This window comes from Dipodomys merriami, unplaced genomic scaffold, assembly GCF_024711535.1.
Source record: "Dipodomys merriami isolate MVZ:Mamm:240054 unplaced genomic scaffold, mDipMer1.0.p SCAF_328, whole genome shotgun sequence".
Taxonomy (NCBI): Eukaryota; Metazoa; Chordata; class Mammalia; order Rodentia; family Heteromyidae; genus Dipodomys; species Dipodomys merriami.
The window spans coordinates 1119266-1139617 of record NW_027204804.1 but is presented as its reverse complement, the minus strand read 5'-3'; the positions used below and the strand labels follow the sequence as shown (position 1 = coordinate 1139617).

Genomic DNA, 20352 nt, shown 5'->3' with positions numbered 1-20352 from the left:
CCTCTTGTCGAGTCGTGTGATTTCATCCTGAACGCTTCTACTTTCTCTCAGTGATTGGCCAGAGGGTGGTTTCCATAGTAACTGTCACCACACTCCGCTTTCCCTCCCTGAGCACTGAACCAGCCCTGCTAACAGCACCTTTCAAGGGGGCATCTAGGTGGGCACTTGCATCTTATTACGAATACGCGTATCTTCTCCGTGGTTGGAGGGTGTCTGAAATTGTTACCTTCCTTCTTCCTGTCCTTTTTCCTTCCAAAGCCCCCCTAGCAACGGTCACCACGGAGGAGGGCGAAAGACGCCCTCACCGCGGATTGGCTGCGTCCACCCCCAGGGCCGCATTGATTGGCTGAGAATCGCGGGCGCGCCAGGACTTAGCAGTCGTTGCGGGAGATCTGTACTCCAAACCTGGCCCTGGGAGTCTCTGCACCGAGGACAAGATGATTAGCTCTAAGTCCAACCACGTCCTAGGAATGAGGGTGCCGTCGGAGTCTGAACACCTCTCTGAACTGCAGCGGGAATTAGAGAAGGGTCGCAGCTCAGTGAGTGGATTAACCATGAGGAGCAGAACGGGGACACGGAGCGATTCGGTCACCGCGGCCTCCGCCTCTGTGGGGATGGACGACCCTACAGCCAACTTATTCCCGGTGAGAGCAGGACGCAGCGATCCGTTCGTGAATGGTTATAATAGCCTCACCCTTGGCCGGGTGCCCAGGGGCTCACGTCTGTTATCCAAGCTACTCAGTAGGCTAAGATCTGAGGACCGCTGTTCGAAGCCAGCCCGGGGCAAGAAAGTCCGATTGACCGGGAAAATGATAGAAATGAAGCTGTGGCCAAAATGGTAGATCGCTAGCCTTGAGCAAAAACGCCCAGGGACAGCGTGCAGGGCCCTTGGTTTTGTTTTTGATTTTTTTTTTTTTTGGTCGGTCGTGGGGCTTGAACTCTGGGCTTGGGCCCTGTCCTTGCACTCTTCAGCTCAAGGCGAACGCTCTGCCGCTTGAGCCACAGCGCCACTTCCAACGGCCCTTGGTTTTTATGCCCAAACAAAAACCCGCCAGGTTTCATTACATTTAGTAACTTAATTCGGGAGCTTTCTCCAATCACTCTGGTAAAATGAGGTAAGGGTGTGTGTGATCAGATTGTTAAAATGCTATAAATAATACTTAGGGCTTGTGAAACCCAGCGCTGCCCTCTTTGTCCTGTAGTTCCAGAAATGAGAAAGCACGCAGTGCTTAGCTCCACTGGAACTTCACAACCCATAGGGGCCAAGTACCTCAATCAACTCGCCTTCTTTCCACAGCCACCGTTGCCCCAGCCTGCAATCTGCATGTGGTGAGTGTGAAGAACTTTGGGGAAAAGTTACACTTCATACATGCATTATTCCTTTAGTGACCCTCCCCCCCCCCAACCAGTCCTGTCCAGGGGCAGTCCCAGTTTACAGATGAGACTGAGGCTATAGTTGCAATTCTACATTTTCCCAGACTCCTCAGTCTCAAGTAGTAATGAGAGCAAACAGACAAGGACTGAGGGTGTAAATGAGTCAACAGTAGAGATTTCACCAGGATCATACAGCAAAATAGTTGTACAGGGCTGGGAAGGTGGCTCAGTGGTAGAGCACTTGCCTCGCATGCATGAGGCCCTGAGTTCAATTCCTCAACGCCACATAAGCAGAAAAAGCTGGAAGTGGCACTGTGGCTCAAGTGGTAGAGTGCTAGCCTTGAGCTGAAGAGCTCAGGGACAGCACCCAGGCCCGGAGTTCAGGCCCCACAACCGGCAAAAAAAAAAAAAAAAGTTGTACAGACAGTAACTCACTTCCTAGCTATACACTTTTTTTTTTTTTTGGGGGGGGGGGTGTCAGGCCGTGGGGCCTGAACTCTGGGCCTGGGCGCTGTCCCTCAGCTCTTCAGCTCAAGGCTAGCGCTCTACCACTTGAGCCACAGTACCACTTCCGGCTTTTTTCTTTTTGCTTATGTGGTGCTGAGGAATCAAACCCAGGACCTCATGTGCTCTACCACTGAGCCACCTTCCCAGCCTGTAGCTATACACTTTATAAATGGAGAAAATTCTTAGGTATCATCTAGGCCACATCCCTCATTTACTCTAATGAAGCCCACAGAGCTAAGTGACTTGCCAAAAGTTAAACAGTGTTACCAAAAAGCTCAACCTTAAAACTTAGATCCTCCTGATTTCCAGTCTGATGGTGTAGTAACCAGATAGTCCTGTTATGAAACATTTGTATACTAGCCATCGATTCTGTTTCTCCTTTTCATCTGACAGGAAATATCTGGATATTCACTCCATGCAAAGGCTGGAGAAGACAACCACCCTAGAGGAGATGAGGGAGTATGGGACTATACAGGGAGGGGGCGGGGAAAGCTTTCAGGGAGGGAAGATGTGATGAATGTAGGGTAATGACTTGTCACTCCTTCCTTTCCCTCCCAAGGGTACTGGCTGAGCTCTTGGAGCTTGGCAGTCCTCAACAGAGCCTGCGGGATGCCATCACCCTGGACCTCTTCTCCTACGCACTCATCTTCTGCCGCCAGCAGGGCTTCTCACTAGAGCAGATGTCAGCGGCTTGTGCCATGCTCCAAGATCTTCACAAGGCCTGTGTTGGTGAGAGGGAGGTGGCTACCAGAAAGTTTTGAGTTCAAAGTTGGGCTGTCACAAATGACCATGGGCAGAAGTAGGGAGATTACCACCTTGAATCTTTGTTCTGCCATAACTAGTACTGTTATTGCATGCCAGTTATTGCCTTTGAAATCCTGTTTTCTTATCAATAAGTTACACAGCACTAACTTTGTGGGACTGTGCTGAGGAATATGTAAATGTCTACCATTCTGCTCAATAAAATAGTTTTTATATTTTCCCTCTTGAGGATGTTTGATAATAGCTGAAATATTATTCCCTGGTTTACTTATCATTCCATTAGAGTATAAGCTTCCTAAAGGTAGGACTTTGTCTTATTGAGACCTCAAACAGTATGTAGCAAGGGTCAGTTAAGTCAGTTGGAGGGAACAAGCCAGACTTTAAGCTTAGCTCTGTCCACCATTGAAGCTCACATTGAAGTTTAAGAAATGAAGGGATTAAAAAAAGAGGGAGAAGAACTCATGGCTGCACCTTGCTTTCCCTACCAGCAACCCCTTTGGGCAACGTGGAGGAATGCTACCGCTACTTTACCAGTGTTCTTTTTTGCCATGGAGTCAGGGTCAGTACCCTGGAGTACCCATCACCCTTTCCCAGACAGGGTCTAACCTAATTTCCTGCTCATCATGCTTCTTTGAAGGCCATCACCCTGCTCCTAGATAGCTGGGCTCTTAGAAAAGGGCCAGGCTTCAGGAAGCTATTGACACTCTAACTCCTAGTCCTTAACCACAGCGTCCCCCCTTCAGCATTGACCTCTTTAAGGAGGAACAGCTGCTGGCACTAGCCGACTATGTGGTCAACACCTACTTCCGCCACTTCAAGCTCTACAAATACGTCTTCACACCCCAGGTACTGGCAATGGGCTTGCAAGAGGCTGTCTCTATCTTTCCTTTTTTTTTTTTTTTTTTTTGAGTCCAGTCATGGGGCCTGAACTCTGGGCCTGGGCACTGTCCCTCAGCTCTTCAGCTCAAGGCTAGCGCTTTACCACTTGAGCCACAGCACCACTTCCAGCTTTTTTCTTTTTGCTTATGTGGTGCTGAGGAATCGAACCCAGGGCCTCATGCATGCAAGGCAAGTGCTCTACCACTGAGCCACCTTCCCAGCCCCTCTATCTTTCCTTTTCCCTCAGGGCAGGTGCCTTTCTCTTAGCCTCCTCTTTCCTGTCTCTTCCCAGGTGCGGCTGGATCTCTCTTTGGCTTACGTAGGGCTAGAGCCGGTTAAGCCTTGGCTAGAGGGTAAGATATGTACCAGAGTAGAAGGGCAGAGGCTAGGCCATGGCTGGGGCCAATGCCTCTTCCCGCTTCTGGTTTATAGCGAAAGAAGGCAGTGGTGAAGAGGAGGTGGAGGAAGAGCCAGTTATCCCAGAGGCAGAAGAACCAGAGGAAGAAGTGGAGCTAGAGCAAAAGACAAGTGAGTACTAGGGGTGTCAGGGAACCCTGTAACTCAGAGCCATTGTGAAAGAACGGATTTGCACCATTTCAGTGTTCTCTCTGATTCCTAATGCAGAAGTCCACAGTGACAAATAAGAGCACCTGCTTCTGGGAGGGGGTAGGGCAAAAGAGGTGGCTCCAGGAAGAGGATGATTAGAAAACCATCAACAACAATACCAACAGAGATCTGGCAACACTGTGTACCAAGTCCTACATGCTAGATCTCAAGACTATTCACCACATTTTACCTGGAGTGGAGAAGATCACTAACCTGCCTAAGGCCAAACAGCTAGTCAGGTAGCTATTAAGCTACCAGGACCAGCAGCTGGTCATCCCAGAAGAGGTTGATGCTGCAGGGAGTGGTGCTGTGATAATGCCTTCTAGAATCTGATTCCAAAAGTCCAACATAGCCATTGTGCCCAACTGTGGCTCACAGAAGGGCCTGGCTGACATTTCCTAAGTCACAGCAATATTTCTTCCTATGTAGCCTGTGGGATTGTTTTTCCATAGCTAGGGACAAGTATCCCCTACTTGTTACTTCTCCTTCACCCCTGCAGACAAGGTCTGTACCCTCCAAACCTACATCAAGACTCAGCTGAATAAGGAGTTGGGACAGCTCCAGCAGGTGATGGAGGAACAACTTAAGGCCAGTGAGGACAGGCTTAACAGCAAATTGAATGCACTGGAGCGACCCAACCAGCCACCACCCAGCAAAGGCAAGAACAAGACCAAGTGATCTTCAGAATTCTCACCAATAAAAACCTGGGCCAGAGCGCCCCACACTCAGCCTTTCTCCTAAGCAACCTTCTAGGCTTCACTGTGGAAGACAGGAAAGATAGCAGACCTGGGACACTTGCTTTCCCTGGCGTGTAGCAGATTTTATTTCAGACGCAGTACTGACAAGGCTGAGCATGGTATTCTGAGTGGCTTCTTTCCACTCCAGCTCTGATCTGCAAGTATTGGCCTGAGGGGGTAGGTATACTGGGGGGTTCTCTACAGTAGCCTGATCAGTGAGGGGCCTAGCTAGACAAGGGGGGTCCTGAGGCCAGACCTTGACAGACCCTCCTTTTGGAGAGTTGTGCTTCCTGAGACTTCTCATGGCTGAGGTTCTAGCCCAATGCCAGTGCAGCCTCATCTTCTGCAACAGCAGTGGAGTCCGCTTCCTCTTCAGTCCCCACGAGGGGAAAGGGCCCAGGGGGCCGGTGCTGGAAGAGGGCTGCCCGATTCTGCTGCTCACCCTTCTTCACCCAGTGCCCATAGAGCCGGAAGGCACAGTTGTCAATGAGGCGCCGCACTGGCCGCAGCGCATAGGGGTCCCTCAGCAGTGCATTCTTGGTCAGCGGTCGTATACGGTGGGTACTTAAGGCTACTCGTCCAGCAGCTAGCACTGTCCACACTGCCACCTGAGAAGGAAGGCAGTGTGAGCTCCAGTGGAACATCCAGCCCAGAGATGTTTACAGCATAGGCTGATGTAGACCCTGCCACTCTATGTCTTACCCGGAAACGCTGGCGAGGTGTGAGGTTCCAGATTTGACTGCCTTCACAGCGCTCAAAGAAAGGGTGCTGTAGGGCCTGCTCAGCTGTCAGGCGCTCCTCAGGATCCACCTGTAGTAGCCTTGAGATCTAGGGGAAACCCCAGAGCATGAGGGGCAGATCTTGGGCCTTCCCCATGGACCTCTTATGGTCCCAGCTCACCAGGTCTTTGACGGTGTTTGAGCGATCATCCCATTCAGGTGAACTAAACTGGTATTGGCCCTCCATGATCATGCGTAACATCAGGATCTGGCGCCGGTGCCAGAATGGTGGTGAGCCAGCCAAGAGAGTGAACAAGATCACCCCACAGGCCCAGCTGAGAAAGAGACCATGATTAGGATTAGGTAACAGGCAAATATAAAGGACAGTACACACAGAGGAGGGAGAGGGATGCCAGAAACTCACAGGTCAACTTCCTTGCCATAGCCTGGGTGGGTTTCATCCATGGAGCATTTAAGGATCTCTGGAGCTAGATACCCTGGGGTTCCACACAATTCTGGGGAGAGAGAGCAGAGACTGAAGGGGTTCAACAAACCTTCTCCAGGACTCTTAGCACCAGATCTCTGCTGGAGCCTCCTCAACACTGCTGTCCTGTGTTATGATTCTGTTCCTGCTTGTGTCCTGCAAGCCTCTGAACTAGCCACTACTCCTGTTAAAACAACCCAAATACTGCCTAGGGCCCCTCGTGGACTTCCTAGCAATGCCTGGTCCTACCCAACCATATCATTTGCCTCCTTTAACTTCCCAGTCAAGCCAGCTCTACCACTCATAAGGAGAGTCTACCAAAAGAGTCTCTCAAGGTCTGCCCTTATTACCCCCTTGCCTAGCTAGGCCCCTCACTGATCAGACTACTGTAGAGAACCTCTCAGTACACCTACCCTCTCATTGTGGGACTTTTTAAAGAACATACTGGGTAAGGCCTTGTTTAAAATCCTCCCTTAGCTGGGTACTGATGGCTCACACCTGAAATCCTAGCTACTCAGGAGGCTGAGATTGGAGGATCATGGTTCAAAGCCACCTGGGCAGGAAAGTTAATCTCCAATTAACAGAAAACTGGAAGTGATGCTGTGGCTGAAAGCATTAGAGCACTATCCTTGAGCAAAAGGACCTCAGGGCAGTATAGACCCTGAGTTCAAGCCCCATGACTGACAAAAATAAACCAAAATCAAACCCTCCCCTGATTCAGATTCAGATTTCCCATCTTGGTGTCAGTATGAAGTGTAGGCTCATAAAGCCCTGAGCTTTCTATGACTTGATCAAATACTGTATGTTTTAGTTTCTTCTACCACTTCAAAGCACCAATTCTGCTGGGCGCTGGTGGCCACGCCTATAATCCTAGCTACTCAGGAGGCTGAGATCTGAGGATCACGGTTCAAAGCCAGCTCGGGCAGAAAAACTCCGTGAGACTCTAATCTCCAATAAACCACTCGAAAACCAGAAGTGGCAGTGTGGCTGAAGTGGTAGAGCACTCGCCTTGAGCTGAAGAGCGCAGGGACAGCACCCAAGCCCAGAGTTCAAGCCCCATGACCACCACTACCAACAACAAAAAAAGCACCAATTCTTCCATTCTAGTAATTTCCAAACTGTCCCATGACACACTCCCGGGAAATGTTAACAGGCCTAAATTAAGAATGCCTTTCTTGCCGGGCGCCAGTTGCTCACGCCTGTAATCCTAGGTACTTAGGAGGCTGAGATCTTAGGATCGAGGTTCAAAGCCAGCATGGGCAGGAAAGTCTGTGAGACTCATCTCCAATAAACCACCAGAAAACTAGAAGGGGGTCAAGCAGTAGAATGCTTGTCTTGAGCTGAAGAGTTGAGGGACAGCACCCAGGCCCAGAGTTCAAGCACCACAACAACAAAAAAAGGCTTTCTTGGGAAAGCCATTACATTCTTGGGAATTTTATTCCTACACCAAGTATTTATTGAATGTAGCATGAACTCTATTAAAGACTCAGTAGTGAATATGCTCTTACTGAGCTCACTGTCTTCCAAAAAGCTAACAATAATAGAGTAAGATGTAGGTCATAAAGGAAGACTATATATAAGAACATAAAGCAGAGGAGGACTATATCACTTACGCCAAGGAAGGCAGTGGAGGAGGCAAAGTAGAGATGATTCTACAAGGAGGAAAATGTATGTGGAGCCCAGAGAGAAATAAAAAAAACATAGCATTCATGAGTCCATAGATGAATAGTATGAGCTTCGTTCAGACTGCCTAAGTTCAAATTCTGACAGAATGACCTTGGACAAGTCATCTGATAGCTTTAAAACAAGATACGTCTAGAAAGATACAAATTTTATCTCCAAGTGTTATTGAGAAGACTTACAGAAGCAGAATGTAAAAGGCTTGGTGTGGTTGTCTACATCAGTGTCTTGTATAGCTAAACTACTAATAGATCCAATAAAGCCACTGAGGGACAGATAGAATACCAAAAGCTCTGAGAAGCTGGGTGATGGTGATGCATGCCTGCAATCCTAGCTACTGTACTGAGGAAGCTAAACCTGAGATCCTCAGGGAATCTCAGTTCAAAGCCAGCCAAGGCAGAATAGTTCAAAAGGCTATCTATCTACAGCTGGGTGCCAGTGGCTCACACCTGTAATCCTAGGTACTCAGAAGGCTGAGATCTGAGGATCACAGTTCAAAGCCAGCCCGGGCAGGAAAGTCCATGAGACTCTTATCTCCAATAAACTACTAGAAAACCAGAAGTGGTGCTGTGGTTCAAGTGGTAGAGCACTTGCCTTGAGCTGAGGGACAGCACCCAGGCCCAGAGTTCAAGCCCCACAACTGACAAAAAAATAAAATAAAATAAAAGGCTATCTCCAATTAACTAGCAAAACAAATCTGAACTGGTGGTATAATTCAAGCCATGAATAAAAAAAGGAGAACACATTGCCCTGAGTTCAAGCCCTGTTAGCAGCACAAATAAAAGCTCAAAAGATTCTCACAGTTGAGTTTTGCTCAAGATTTCCCATTTGCATTGGAACTACTTCTTGCCATAACCTTGGGTGAGGCTGTCTTCAGCTCCCTGGTAAGAGGTGACATCAGGTTATCTAGACTTGATCCGGGTCTTCACAATACTGAAAAGGCACACTGTGGTCTTATATAGACCCCAAACATGCTGCTGAGCCCTCCCTCTTGGGACAAGCCCAGCCACAGAGGTCCCTCCTCTGTATATCTCTCAGGTTCAATCAGTGAGCTTTTTCCTTCTAGCTTCCCTTTGCCAGCTGAGTACCCATCTGACTCCATCCTCCCAGATCAGGCAGCGCACTGAGTTGCACAAAAGGCTTTGAATCCAGAAGATACTTTGCGGTGTTTGGGACTCAGTGCTCAGATCCAGCCAAACAACTTCAGGCTGAGTCTTGATCCCTCCCCAGCTTCTTAGGGACCTGGATCCCTCACCTCGAAGCTTCTCGCCAGGTTCCAAGTGGCAGGAGAACCCAAAGTCTGAAACCCGGATCTGCATATTGTCATCTAGGAGAATATTCTCAGGCTTCAAGTCTCGGTGCACAATGTTGTTGTCATGGAGAAAGTTCACTGCTTCCAGCAGAGACCTCATGATGGACCTGGGGGAGGTGCAATCTCTTCTGCTTCTCCTCACCCCAACTGTTACCCCCAACTCATCCCAGGGGCTGCAGGCTCTGCCCTTACCTTGTTTCCTTTTCTGAGAGAGCCACCTTCTCCGTGAGATAGTCAAACAGCTCTCCCTTCCGCATCCTAAGGAATAGGAGGGGCACAGGAGGAGAATATACACCCCCACAGAGGTGCTGAGAAAGTAAGCCAGTGCTCACATAAAATATCACAGAAAGGCCAGTGCCAAGAGATTCCCCTGAGGAACACTCACAGACAGAGCACTCTGGCTGGGCACTACTGGCTCATGCCTTTAATTCTAGCTTCTCTGGAGTCTGAGATCTGAGGACTGAAGTTAAAAGCCAGCCACGGTAGAAAAGTCTATGAGGCTATCTCCAATTAACCACCAGAAAGCCAGAAGTGGAGCTATGGCTCAAGTGGTAGAGCACCAGCACCAAACTTGAGTGAAAAAAAGCTAAAGGAGGGCTGGGAAGGTGGCTCAGTGGTAGAGCGCTTCCCTTGCATGCATGAGGCCCTGGGTTCGATTCCTCAGCACCACATAAGCAAAAAGCAAAAAAAAAAAAAAAAAAAAAAAAGCTAAAGGATAGTGCTGAAACCCTGAATTCAAGCCCCAGGACCAGCATCAAAAACAAAACAAAAAAGCACTCTAGTAAAATGGATGACAGGGGCAATTTGGCTATTGAGTTGGCCAGAGTATGGATGATGTGGTGGAGGCTACTCTAGCAAGAAATGATTCGTGACAGTAATTCACAGCAGGTTTTTTTTTTTTTTCATTTTTCTCCTGATTTTATTTGGATTAATTCATTTAAAGTCAATTAGGAAAGAGTGGGAAATTAGGGAAGTAAAAACATTGTTTCTTTTAGGTCACAGCAGGTTCTTATTATCTGAGAATAGCTGTACCTAAAAAGTATCTTAAAGTGGCTCTTTTGGTGATACAGGCCAAGATTTCAGTTGCTACCAAAACAAAATACAGCTTTATTTTGAAACTGTGCTTAGTTTTTGTATCTTTAAAATTGAAGTTATAGTTGGGCACTGGTAGCTACTTGGGAGGCTGAGATCTGAGGATCACAGTTTGAAGCCAGCCTGGGCAGGAAAGTCTTTGAGACTCTTATCTCCAATTAACAGAAAAAGCCCAAAGTGGTGCTGTGGCTCAAGGGGTAGAGTACTAGCCTTAAGCGAAAGGAGCTCAGGGAAAGTGCCCTGGCCCAAAATTCAAGCCTTAAAACCAGAAAAAAAAATGAAGTCATTATTACAACTTGGAGCTGAGCACTAGTGGCTAACACCTGTAATCCTAGCCACTCAGGAAGCTGAGATCTGAGGATCACATTTTGAAGCCAGCCCAGGGAGGAAAGCCCATGAGATTCTAATCTCCAATTAACTACCAGAAAAACCAGAAGTGGTGCTGTGGCTCAAAGTGGTAAAGTTCTAGCCTTGAGTGTAAAAGTTCAGGTATAGTGCCCAAGCCCCCTGAGTTCAAGACCCAGGACAGACAAAAAATAAAAATAATAACACCTGCAACTCTGATTCAATCCTCAAAAGGGTCATTGTCTTGCAAAATTCTTAAGGTGGTATAATGGGACTACTTCTGAGAGTTGGCAGAAAATCATTTCTATAAACTAACTGAAGGCACCTTCAGAAAGGGCCACGCACTGGCAGGGAGGCAGGTCTCTGCCTAGAACAGATACGGGGGTTTGAGCACAGTGGTCCATTAAGCTATAAGGCTGGAGCCATATATAGAGGTGGGGAAGAGGCTTCTCAGACAGGGCAGGGTGATACTCACAAGTCAAACACCAGGAACATGAAGCTAGAAGACTCGTAGGAATCGATGAGAGTGACTGGGGAAAAAGGCAGAAAGGCAGAGACAGATGGAAGGAGAGATACATATTCCAGGAGGATTTCCACCCTGAAGCAACAGTGGGCTATTACTGGGAAGGAAGGTGGCAGTAGGGACCCAAAGTCTGGCCACACTCCTGGGAGGTGGCAGAAAGCCAGGAGGAAGAGAAGGAAAGGCCTAGAGGCAACATTGGGGTGTGGGCTGGGGGCAGGGCCAGTAAACAGTGGGGCTGTCAGCAAGAACAGGGGATGCAGCCTCACTGATGTGGGGGTGGCCAGCGACCTGGCGAAGAATGTGTGTCTCTCGCCGTGTGGCTTCCCGCACCTCCTCCAGTTGCTCAGGACTCAGCCGCTCAGCGGTCACCTCCATGATCTTCACTGCAAACTCATTACCAGTAGCTCGATGAACACAACGACGGACCACAGAGCTCACTCCTCTGCCAGAATCAGACCACAGCACAAGTCAGGGTCTCATACAGATTAAAGCTTCAGCAGCCTCATACTCTCTGCACCAGATTCTTAAGACTCTGGACAAGGAACCACCAGAAAAACTCACCCTCACCTATAATAGCTTCATAGTCAGGCACTTTGCTAACCAAACAGAAGATCTGGGTTTAATCTAGGTTCCTCCACTCCCTTCATGGGTAAACCTAGGCAAGGCCTTTCTACACTGAGCCTCAGAACCTTTCCATTACAGGAAGGGGAAAGAAATCACCTGCTACTCATATTTCTCTGATCACCCCATCCAAATCCCAGAGTTCCCCTACAATAACTTCAAATATAGAAGGAATCACAGAGACATGGAGTCTTTGGTAGCTGGAAGACCAAAGTTGAGAATTAGATCTTAGTTCAGCCCCAATTTACCACCAATTGACACAATGACATACAGTCTCTAGGCTTCAGTTCTGTAACTCTGAAATGTGAACGTGATCATCTTGAAAAGCATCTATAAGAAAGCCCATTGGAGGTTCGAATTTATAATCCTAGCTAGTCAGGAGGCTGAGATCTAAGGCTCAAGGTACAAAGCTACCTAGCTTGGAAAGCCCAAGAGACTATAATCTCCAATTAACTAATAAAAAGCCAGAAGTGGTAGAGCAGCAGCCTTGAGTGAAAAAGCTAAGGGACAGTGCCAGGCCCTAAAATCAAGCCCCATATCAATACCAACACACAAACATACATACACACTCACAGTCCATGGCTTTCTTTCTAAAGAGGAACAAAAATTTCCTTGCTCAGACCACATCATCAACTCCATATGGCCCTACAAGTACCTCAGGTTCAGGTGTAAATTGCTACACATTTCTTTTTTTTAATCCGTCTGTCCTGGGGCTTGAACTCTGGGCTTGGACGATGTCCCTCAGCTCTTAGCTCAAGGCAAGCACTCTACCGCTTGAGCCATAGTGCCACTTCCGGTTTTCTAATGGTTTATTGGAGATAAGAGCCTCACTGAGTTTTCTGTCCGGGCTGACTTTGAACTGTGATCCTCAGATCTCAGCCTCCTGAGTAACTAGGATTACAGGCATGAACCACCAGCGTCCGGATTGCTCCACATTTCTTAGGTTGGTTCCTCGGCTGCCTTTTACATGGCCTTACTGCTGTGTGTTTTCTTGGACTCCCATGGATTTGCTCACCTACTAATTTGTTTAGAATGCTGTCATCCATATCTAATTAAATCAGGGAATGAGAACTATTGCTTTTCAGACCAAACGCAGCAGCTCATAGGTATGTTCAGTTTTGGCTCTATCAAGTAGGACAGAACCTTTTAGCTTCTAGAATAGCCCCCCTTCCTCCCTCTCTTCTTCCCTTCATCTTTCCCTCTTTTCCCCCTCTACTTTCTTTTCTTTTTTTCCAGCCAGTCCTGGGACTGGAACTCAGGGCCTGGGCACTGTCTCTAAGCTTTGTTTGCTCAACACTAGTGCTCTACCACTTGAGCCACAGCATCACTTCTGGCTTTTTTTTCTTCTGTTTATGTGGTACTGAGGAATTGAACCCAAGGCTTCACGCATGCTAGGCAAGCAATCTACCACTAAGCCACATTCCCTGTCTCCCTCTACTTTCTTGATTCCCACTTCAGTAATAGATTTAGTAATAGATTACTCAACTTTTCCTTTTTTTTTTTTTTTTTTTTTTGTCGGTTGTGGGGCTTGAACTCTGGGCTTGAACACTGTTCCTCAGCTCTTCAGCTCAAGGCAAGCATTCTACCACTTGAGCCACAGCGCCACTTCTGGTTTTCTGGAGGTTTATTGGAGATAAGAGTCTACAGTCTTTCCTGCCCAGGCTGGCTTTGAACCATGATCCTCAGATCTCAGCCTCCTGTGAAGCTAGGATTATAGGTGTGAGTCATAGGAGTCCAGCTTAGATTACTCATCTTTAAGGAGGTTTAAAGACACCTGAAATCATCCAATTAAGAATCCCTGCTTTAAGGCCTGAACTAAATGCTACCTCTACAGATTCTATGTTTATTTTTCAATAGGAAGAGACTACTTCCTCCTCTGGTATAATAAACTTTTTACCTTAAGAGCATTTGTTCTTGTAACCCCCCTGTACAGTATTTTCACAATAAAAAACTCATTTTTTTTTGAAAAGAGCATTTGCTCTTTAGTAATTATACCTTCCTACTATGTTTCATGATTATCCAGATCTTTGTTTTCAAAGCCCAAATTGTTTCTCAGTGCCTTGCTCATGTCCTTAACTGTCAGACCTGGGATGTGGGTACAGTTCAATGATAGTATGCTTGCATAGCATGTACCAACATTGTATAATATAAACAAATAGCTGCACTAATCCTAGCTTACTCAAGAGCTGAGATCTGAGGATAGCAGTTTGCAGCCAGCCTAGGCTGAAAAGCCCTTGAGAAGTGGGGCTGTGGCTCAAGTAGTTAGAGTGCTAGCTTTGAGCAAAAAAGCTCAGAATTAGTGCCTGCACCCTAATTTCAAGCCCAGGACCAGCACAATAAAATGAAATAAAATAAAATAAACAAAGCTAGTATTGTGAAGCACAACTGTAATTCCAATACTAAGGAGGGTGAGGCAGGAGAATTTTGAGTTCCATCCAGGCTGAGCTACACAGTGGGTCTCTTGACTCACTCACTCACTCACTCAATCAATCAAATCAATACTTCCAGACTAATTTCTTTATCATAGTATGTGTATTCTTACTTCTTAGCAAGATGTTTAAGGTTACTATCCTTTTGGTGTGTGTATGTATGAACCTAGAGATGGAATTTAGAGCCTCAGGCTAAGCAATTATCCTACACTGATCTCTTTCCTTGGAGTATATATACTGCGAACTGAACTAAAAGCCTGGGTACTGTCCCTGAGTTTGCTGAGGGCTAGGACTCTACAAATTGCATCACAGTTCCACTTCTACCTTTTTGGTGGTTAATTGGAGATAAGTCTCTCAGACTTTTGTGCCCAGGTGGGACTTCAAACTTTGGTCCTTAGATCTCAGCCTCCTGGGTGTCCAGGATTACAGTCATGAGCCATGGTTCCCTGACCCTTCTACTCTTACCATATTCTAGCCATTGGTGTAAGCCTTCATATTTACTGTTCCCTCTGCTAGGAATATCTCCTGTCTCAGTTTATGGTCAACCTGTTCTCATCCTTCAGTCTCACAACTCATTTCTCTGGCCATGTGGCTGTGTGTCAATGGTAAAGTGCTTGCCTACCATGTGCAAGAACCTGGGTTTGAGCCCAGAAACACACAACATATACACACAACATATACATATATTCCCATTTCATTTCCTTAAGGAAAATTTCCCAGATCTTCTTATCCATAGTAGACTTCAGTAATCATTCTACTTCCCTAATAATTTTCTCTCTAGCACTTACACTGTCCACTTTTTCTTTCTATTTATTCTGTCTCTCCTGTTAAAAAGTGCAAACTCTAGAAAGACAGAAACCCTATTTCTTGCCAGCTGCCACTACAGGTGAGGCCTTCTACATATATGATTCCTATTTCTACATATTGGACTTCTATTCTTACTTCAAAACCCAGAGCATGGGGCTGGGAAGGTGGCTCAGTGATAGAGTATCTGCCTTGCATGCAAGCATAAGGTCCTGGGTTCAATTCCTCAGCACCACATACGCAGAAAATGCTCAAGTGGTGCTGTGGCTCAAGTGGTAGAACACTAGCCTTGAGCTGAAGAGCTGAGGGACAGTGCCCAGGCCCAGAGTTCAGGCCCCACAACCGACGAAAAATAGAAAACAAAACAACAACAAAAAAAAACAGAGCAAAGATCACAACTCCTGGCAGGTATGGTTTTTTGGAACTTCACAGCATTTGGCACGGACCCCTACCTATCTTGATACCGTGTGTATGTGTGTGTGTGTGTGTGTGTGTGTGTGTGTGCGCGCGCACGCGTGCCCACGGACCCCTGCCTATCTTGATACCGTGTGTGTGTGTGCGCGCGCATGCCCACGGACCCCTACCTATCTTGATACCGTGTGTGTGTGTGTGTGTGTGTGTGTGTGTGTGTGTGTGTGTGCACGCGTGCCCGCGGACCCCTACCTATCTTGATACCGTGTGTGTGTGTGTGTGTGTGTGTGTGTGTGCCCGCGGCTGTACTCAAGGGTCTGGGTGCTATCGCTGAGCTTTTTTGTTAAAGGTAGCACTCTACCACTTGATCCACAACTCCACTTCCAGCATTTTTTTGGTGGTCAATTAGAGATGAGTCTCACATGACATTTTTGCCTGGACTGCCTATGAATCCTGATCCTCAGATCTCAGCCTTCTGAGTAGCTAGGATTACAGGCGTGAGTCATCCAGGTGCCCAGGCATCTTGATACCCTCTTTCAGCTACTTCTCTTAGAGAATTGAACATGTATTCTACTCCAATTCCAGTGCTTAGCTTCAGTATGGTCCACAGTGGGGTGCTTTAATCACATTTGCTGAATACATAAATAAGTGAATTCGTGGAGTGGAGGGGAGAGGGTTAACTTAGAATACCAGTCTAGTTACTAAAGGTTCTCCACCGACCACTGACCTTTCCCATCTATCCAGCCCTCGGATGGAACTGTGTGCATCCTGGCTTGGACCCGACCTCTGAGGACCTTCGTTTTCCTGCTGCGGCTCACCTGCCAATGACGTCCTTCGGATCGTACTTTTGGTAAAACTCCTTGGCCGCAGCCCAGTCAGGCAGCTCATCCTCCGGACCCACGTCCAGCGTCATTCTGAAGGAGGAGGGGGTCTGCGTGGAGGAAACCGAGGGCAGTGAGGGGAGGGAGGCCCACAGGTTCTGAGAGGACGCACATCGCGGCTCCCTGAGGCGCAGTCCCTGCGGCTGGGGCGCCAGGGTCCTGGGGGAATAGGGGCGGGGCAGGGGGAGGATGGGGCTGGGGAGACTCCACTGGAGGGTCTGAGGGCCGGGAGAGGTGACAGGAGAGGGAGGGGGCGGGGGAGGGAGGGGAGAAGGCGGCCAGGAAGAAGGGGGAAAAGGCTCAAGGGCGAGTGGCTGTTGCCGCGCAGGCGCACTTAAAGATCGCTGAGGGGGGGCGGGGGGCACAGGGTCTCGCGCAGACTCACCCGCAGGGGCGGCGACAAGATCGGGGTCTAGTTGAAGCCCCTCGGCTTCCGGGCCGCGTTTTAATCCTTGGCTTTCCCCGCAGTAGTACCCGGGACGACCTAAGGTTCCGCCCTCACCGTAACAGCCAATGGCCAGCGCTGCCGGAAGACTAAGGTTCAGCGATCCTTTGGATTGGAAACTAGCAGTCCAATTGGGAGCTGGAAGTCCTCGGGCTGGAGTGAGCATTGGAGTTCAAAGTTCCCTAAGGCCGCCACCACAGGGAAAAATCTCTGATCTAGCCAACCATCTACCGCAGAGGGCGGGGCTTGCCATCAAATGTCGTCAGCGGCCAGGAATGGGACCCGGAAGTTAGGTTTACCCGGAAGTGCCCACGTCTGGGTCGTCTGGAGGCTGCACTCCGCCTGGCCGCCAGTTCCCGAATTTGAGCAGGCCCCTGACCCATCTCTACCCAGCTTTCTTATCTGAATCTGAAGTAACAGGTTAGTTCCAAGTGCTCTCTTGGTGGGGACGCTAGCTGTTGAAACGCCCATTTGCAGCTCAGACCCCTTTGTTCGTTTGGCGCGGAATTAAGATGGGCGAGCGAGCTGCCTGGTTCCGTGGCGGCAGCGGACGGGGATTACGCTTGCACCCTTCCCTAAAGCGCTCGGACTGTGTGAAACTGTTCTACGCACACGAGATTCTTCCCGGAATGACTTCCGAAGCCAGCTCACTCCTGATATTCACTAAATACTCAACAAATAGTTGTGACTATCACCTAGGCACAGGCTAACAGCAATGAAAAAGGACTACTTGTGGGGGAACAGAATAAATTTCGTCTTTCAACGTTTCCAACACTTTGGAATCAACCACATAAAGGGACAAGAAGTTTAAGTTTCCTCATTGGTGATTTCACATGCTGGCTTTGTGTTAACTGTATATTGTGTTGTTTTGTGTTTGGTTTCCATCTGGGGCTTGAACTCAGGGCCTGAATACTGTTCCTTAGATTTTTTGCTCAAGGTTGGTGTTCTACCATTGAGCCATAGCCCTGGCTTTTTGGTGGTTAACTGGAGCTAAGAATCTTACTGGCTTTCCTATCTAGGCTGGCTTGCAACCTTGATCCTCAGATTTCATCTTCTTGAGAAGCTAGGATTACAGGCATAAACCACCACCACTGTTTTATGTTCTTGAAGTGCTAGGAATCAACTTGAGCATGTTAGACAGATGCTCTACCAAAGCTACATCCCCAGCACTATTAAACTTTAAAAAAACTCTACAAAAAAGCACATAAATAAATATACAGGTCAAGGGCTGAGGTGGCAGCTCATCTTAATCAAATCCCTACCACCATTAAAAGAAAACAAAAACAAGCCAGGGGCAGGGCGCCGGTGGCTCACGCCTGTAATCCTAGCTACTCAGGAGGTTGAGATCTGAGGATCTTGGTTCAAAGCCAGCCCAGGCAGAAAAGATCGTGAGACTCCTATCTCCAATAAACCACTAGAAAACCGGAAGTGGTGCTGTAGCTCAAGTGTTAGAGCGCTTGCCTGTAGCTGAAGAGCTGAGGGACAGCACCCAAGCCCAGAGTTCAAGCCCCATGACCGACAAAAAAAAAAAACAAAAAACAAAAACCAGGTGCTAGTGGTTCACACCTGTAATCCTAGCTCCTCAGGAGGCTGAGATCTGAAGATCTCGGTTCAAAGCCAGCCCAGGCAGGAAAGTCTGTGAGACTCTGATCTCCAATTAACTACCAGAGAACTGGAAGTGGTGGTGCAGTCACTCAAGTGGTAGAGTGCTAACCTTGAGCTGAAGAGTTCAGGGAAAGCACCCAAGCCCAGAGTTCAAGCACCATGACCAACAACAACAAAAAGAATGAACACACTATAAAAGCCAGTTTGGCTAGGCTTCTAACATGTCAGCTCTCTGGCCAAATGATACCTATACTGTCTTTGGATACCATATGGAGCCCCTCAACTGTGTCCAGAACCATGATCTGAATCAGAGGCTCAAGAGAAAGTGTGCTTGTTAACTGTTTTCCAGATCTGGAACCCTCTCAGATCTGGAACCAAACTGTCTTGGTTCAATCTTGTTCTGCCTTTTTTTTTTTTTGTCCTGGGGCTTGAGCTTAGGGCCTGGCCTCAGTCCAGTTTTTTTTTTGGGGGGTGGGGGTCTGGTCGTGGGCCTGAACTCTGGGCCTGGGCGCTGTCCCTCAGCTCTTCAGCTCAAGGCTAGCGCTCTACCACTTGAGCCACAGTGCCACTTCTGGCTTTTTTTTTCTGCTTATATGGTGCTGAGGAATCGAACCCAGGGCCTCATGCATGCAAGGCAAGCACTGTACCACTGAGCCACTTTCCCAGCCCAGTCCAGCTATTTTTACTCAAGGCTAGCACCCCACCACTTTGAACCACAGTGTCACTTCCAGTTTTGGGGGACTAATTGGAAATAAAGAGTCTCAGGGATTTTCCTGCCTGGACTGGCTTTGAACCATAATCCTCAGGATCCTCAGATCTCAGTCTCCAGAGTAGCTAGGATTACAGGAGTGAGCCACTGACACCAGTTTGTATCAGCCTTTTATTAGCTGAATGATCTCGATGAATCTGCGCCTATAGTCTCAACTATAAAGAATAATAGAAACTACTACTGAATCGTTACTAGGAGGGAAGAAACAAAGTACTTTATTAGAACACAGCCTGACAGTACTCTGAATAGTAGTTACTGCTACTGTTTTTCCTTTCTGGCCTCAAAGTCTGTTTATGTATAAAGAAGCTAGGGTTTTCACAATAAGGGAAATTTGCCAAAGAAACAAAACCCTTCCTTTCTTTCTCTTGGAGCTCCTAGGCAGGTGAGGCTTAGAGGCCAGGTGCAGGCTTAAGCTATCAGTCAGATGTTCAGTCTGACTCTCACCAAAAACCCAGGGAAAAGAAAAAAGCAATTAGACTGGAACATTTTACCAACAAAAAAGGTTTTTTTTTTTTTTTATTATAAAACATCTAATAAAATCAGGCCTGGTCTTCAATCATTTCTGGGTGGAGGCCCCTAGGATGTAGTGGGGCAAGGGAGACAGAAGGTAAGGGCACTGGAAGAACAGAGTAAGTGGACCTCTCCTCAGTCTCAGCTGCTGCCCTTCTTTTATAAAGGGCTAGATGAGCTCTTTCAAGGGCCTTTGAGACAGGTACCATCCTTCCAGCCAGAAAGGACCACAGCTGTCACCAGAACTGAGCAGTGCTGCACTATCCAACTGGATTCAGGAGGTCTCAGCTGACACAACAGAGGCCACCCCGGGTCACTCAGCCTGAGCGATGGTGTAGGAGAGCAGCCACAGCAGCAGGGGACCCAGAACAAGGACAGCAAGCCAGACAGCAAAGCTAGCCAGGATGAGCCTCCGGGACTTGGCCCCCCAGTGCACTGCTTCCTCGGACCGGCCTGTCTTATGCCGCTCTTCTGCCTGTGGGGGCAGGTTCTTGGTTAGGTTCTTCCCCTGCTTCTGCCCCAAAGTACCCACAGTCCCGCTCCACTCCACCATCCACCACAGCTTATAACCTCACACTCTAACATATTATCTTCCTTTCTAGTATGTCTCTCATACCTCATCTGTAAAGGTATATATCTCTACCCTGCCTACTTTCCAAGGTGGCCCTGGTTAGGTTACAAGGTCTCATATTGTGTGTGTGCCTGTGTGCATTGCTAGGGATTAAACCTAGGACCTCCTATATTCCCAGCAAGCATTCTACTACTTAACTACATCTCCAGCCTGAAAAGTACCTCCCTTTCCTTGGTACTGGGGACTGAACTTAGGGCCTTGCATCTACCATTTGAGCTATCCTCTA

At 47.9% G+C, this 20352-nt stretch overlaps 3 protein-coding genes across 7 annotated transcripts in view; 1 reads left to right on the top strand and 2 right to left on the bottom strand.

Annotated features, from left to right (window-relative positions):
- Positions 1-38: 38 nt before the first annotated feature.
- On the top strand, positions 39-4856 carry LOC138841765 (cilia- and flagella-associated protein 119-like). Of its 2 annotated transcripts, none has more exons than XM_070042648.1 (10): positions 39-157; positions 332-644; positions 1298-1329; positions 2275-2340; positions 2441-2610; positions 3132-3202; positions 3373-3489; positions 3815-3875; positions 3955-4050; positions 4628-4856. In XM_070042648.1, the coding sequence occupies exons 2-10, from the start codon at positions 438-440 to the stop codon at positions 4804-4806; spliced, it is 999 nt and encodes a 332-aa protein (XP_069898749.1). In that variant the 5' UTR covers positions 39-157; positions 332-437; the 3' UTR covers positions 4807-4856. The 2 variants fall into 2 exon arrangements, with proteins under 2 accessions (XP_069898749.1, XP_069898748.1); XM_070042647.1 differs by having other exon boundaries at positions 259-644.
- A 71-nt stretch (positions 4857-4927) lies between these two features.
- LOC138841764 (phosphorylase b kinase gamma catalytic chain, liver/testis isoform) lies at positions 4928-16632 on the bottom strand. Of its 3 annotated transcripts, XM_070042644.1 has the most exons (10): positions 16552-16632; positions 16104-16216; positions 11287-11462; positions 10973-11027; positions 9253-9318; positions 9004-9167; positions 6009-6099; positions 5766-5919; positions 5568-5693; positions 4928-5473 (listed from the first exon to the last, which is right to left on the bottom strand). In XM_070042644.1, exons 2-10 carry the CDS (start codon positions 16196-16198, stop codon positions 5180-5182), a joined length of 1221 nt encoding a protein of 406 aa, XP_069898745.1. In that variant the 5' UTR covers positions 16199-16216; positions 16552-16632; the 3' UTR covers positions 4928-5179. The 3 variants fall into 3 exon arrangements, with proteins under 3 accessions (XP_069898745.1, XP_069898746.1, XP_069898747.1); XM_070042645.1 differs by lacking the exon at positions 16552-16632 and having other exon boundaries at positions 16104-16440; XM_070042646.1 differs by lacking the exons at positions 16104-16216; positions 16552-16632 and adding an exon at positions 16013-16095.
- Positions 16633-19055: 2423 nt separating this feature from the next.
- Positions 19056-20352, bottom strand: part of LOC138841763 (transmembrane protein 265) — a 55036-nt gene continuing 53739 nt past the window's right edge. The window contains exon 3 of one of the 2 annotated variants that reach the window (XM_070042643.1): positions 19056-19970. In XM_070042643.1, the coding sequence (XP_069898744.1) occupies positions 19809-19970 (162 nt within the window). In that variant the 3' untranslated portion in view covers positions 19056-19808. The remainder of the gene's footprint in view (positions 19971-20352) is intronic. The other variant, XM_070042642.1, reaches the window with a different exon arrangement.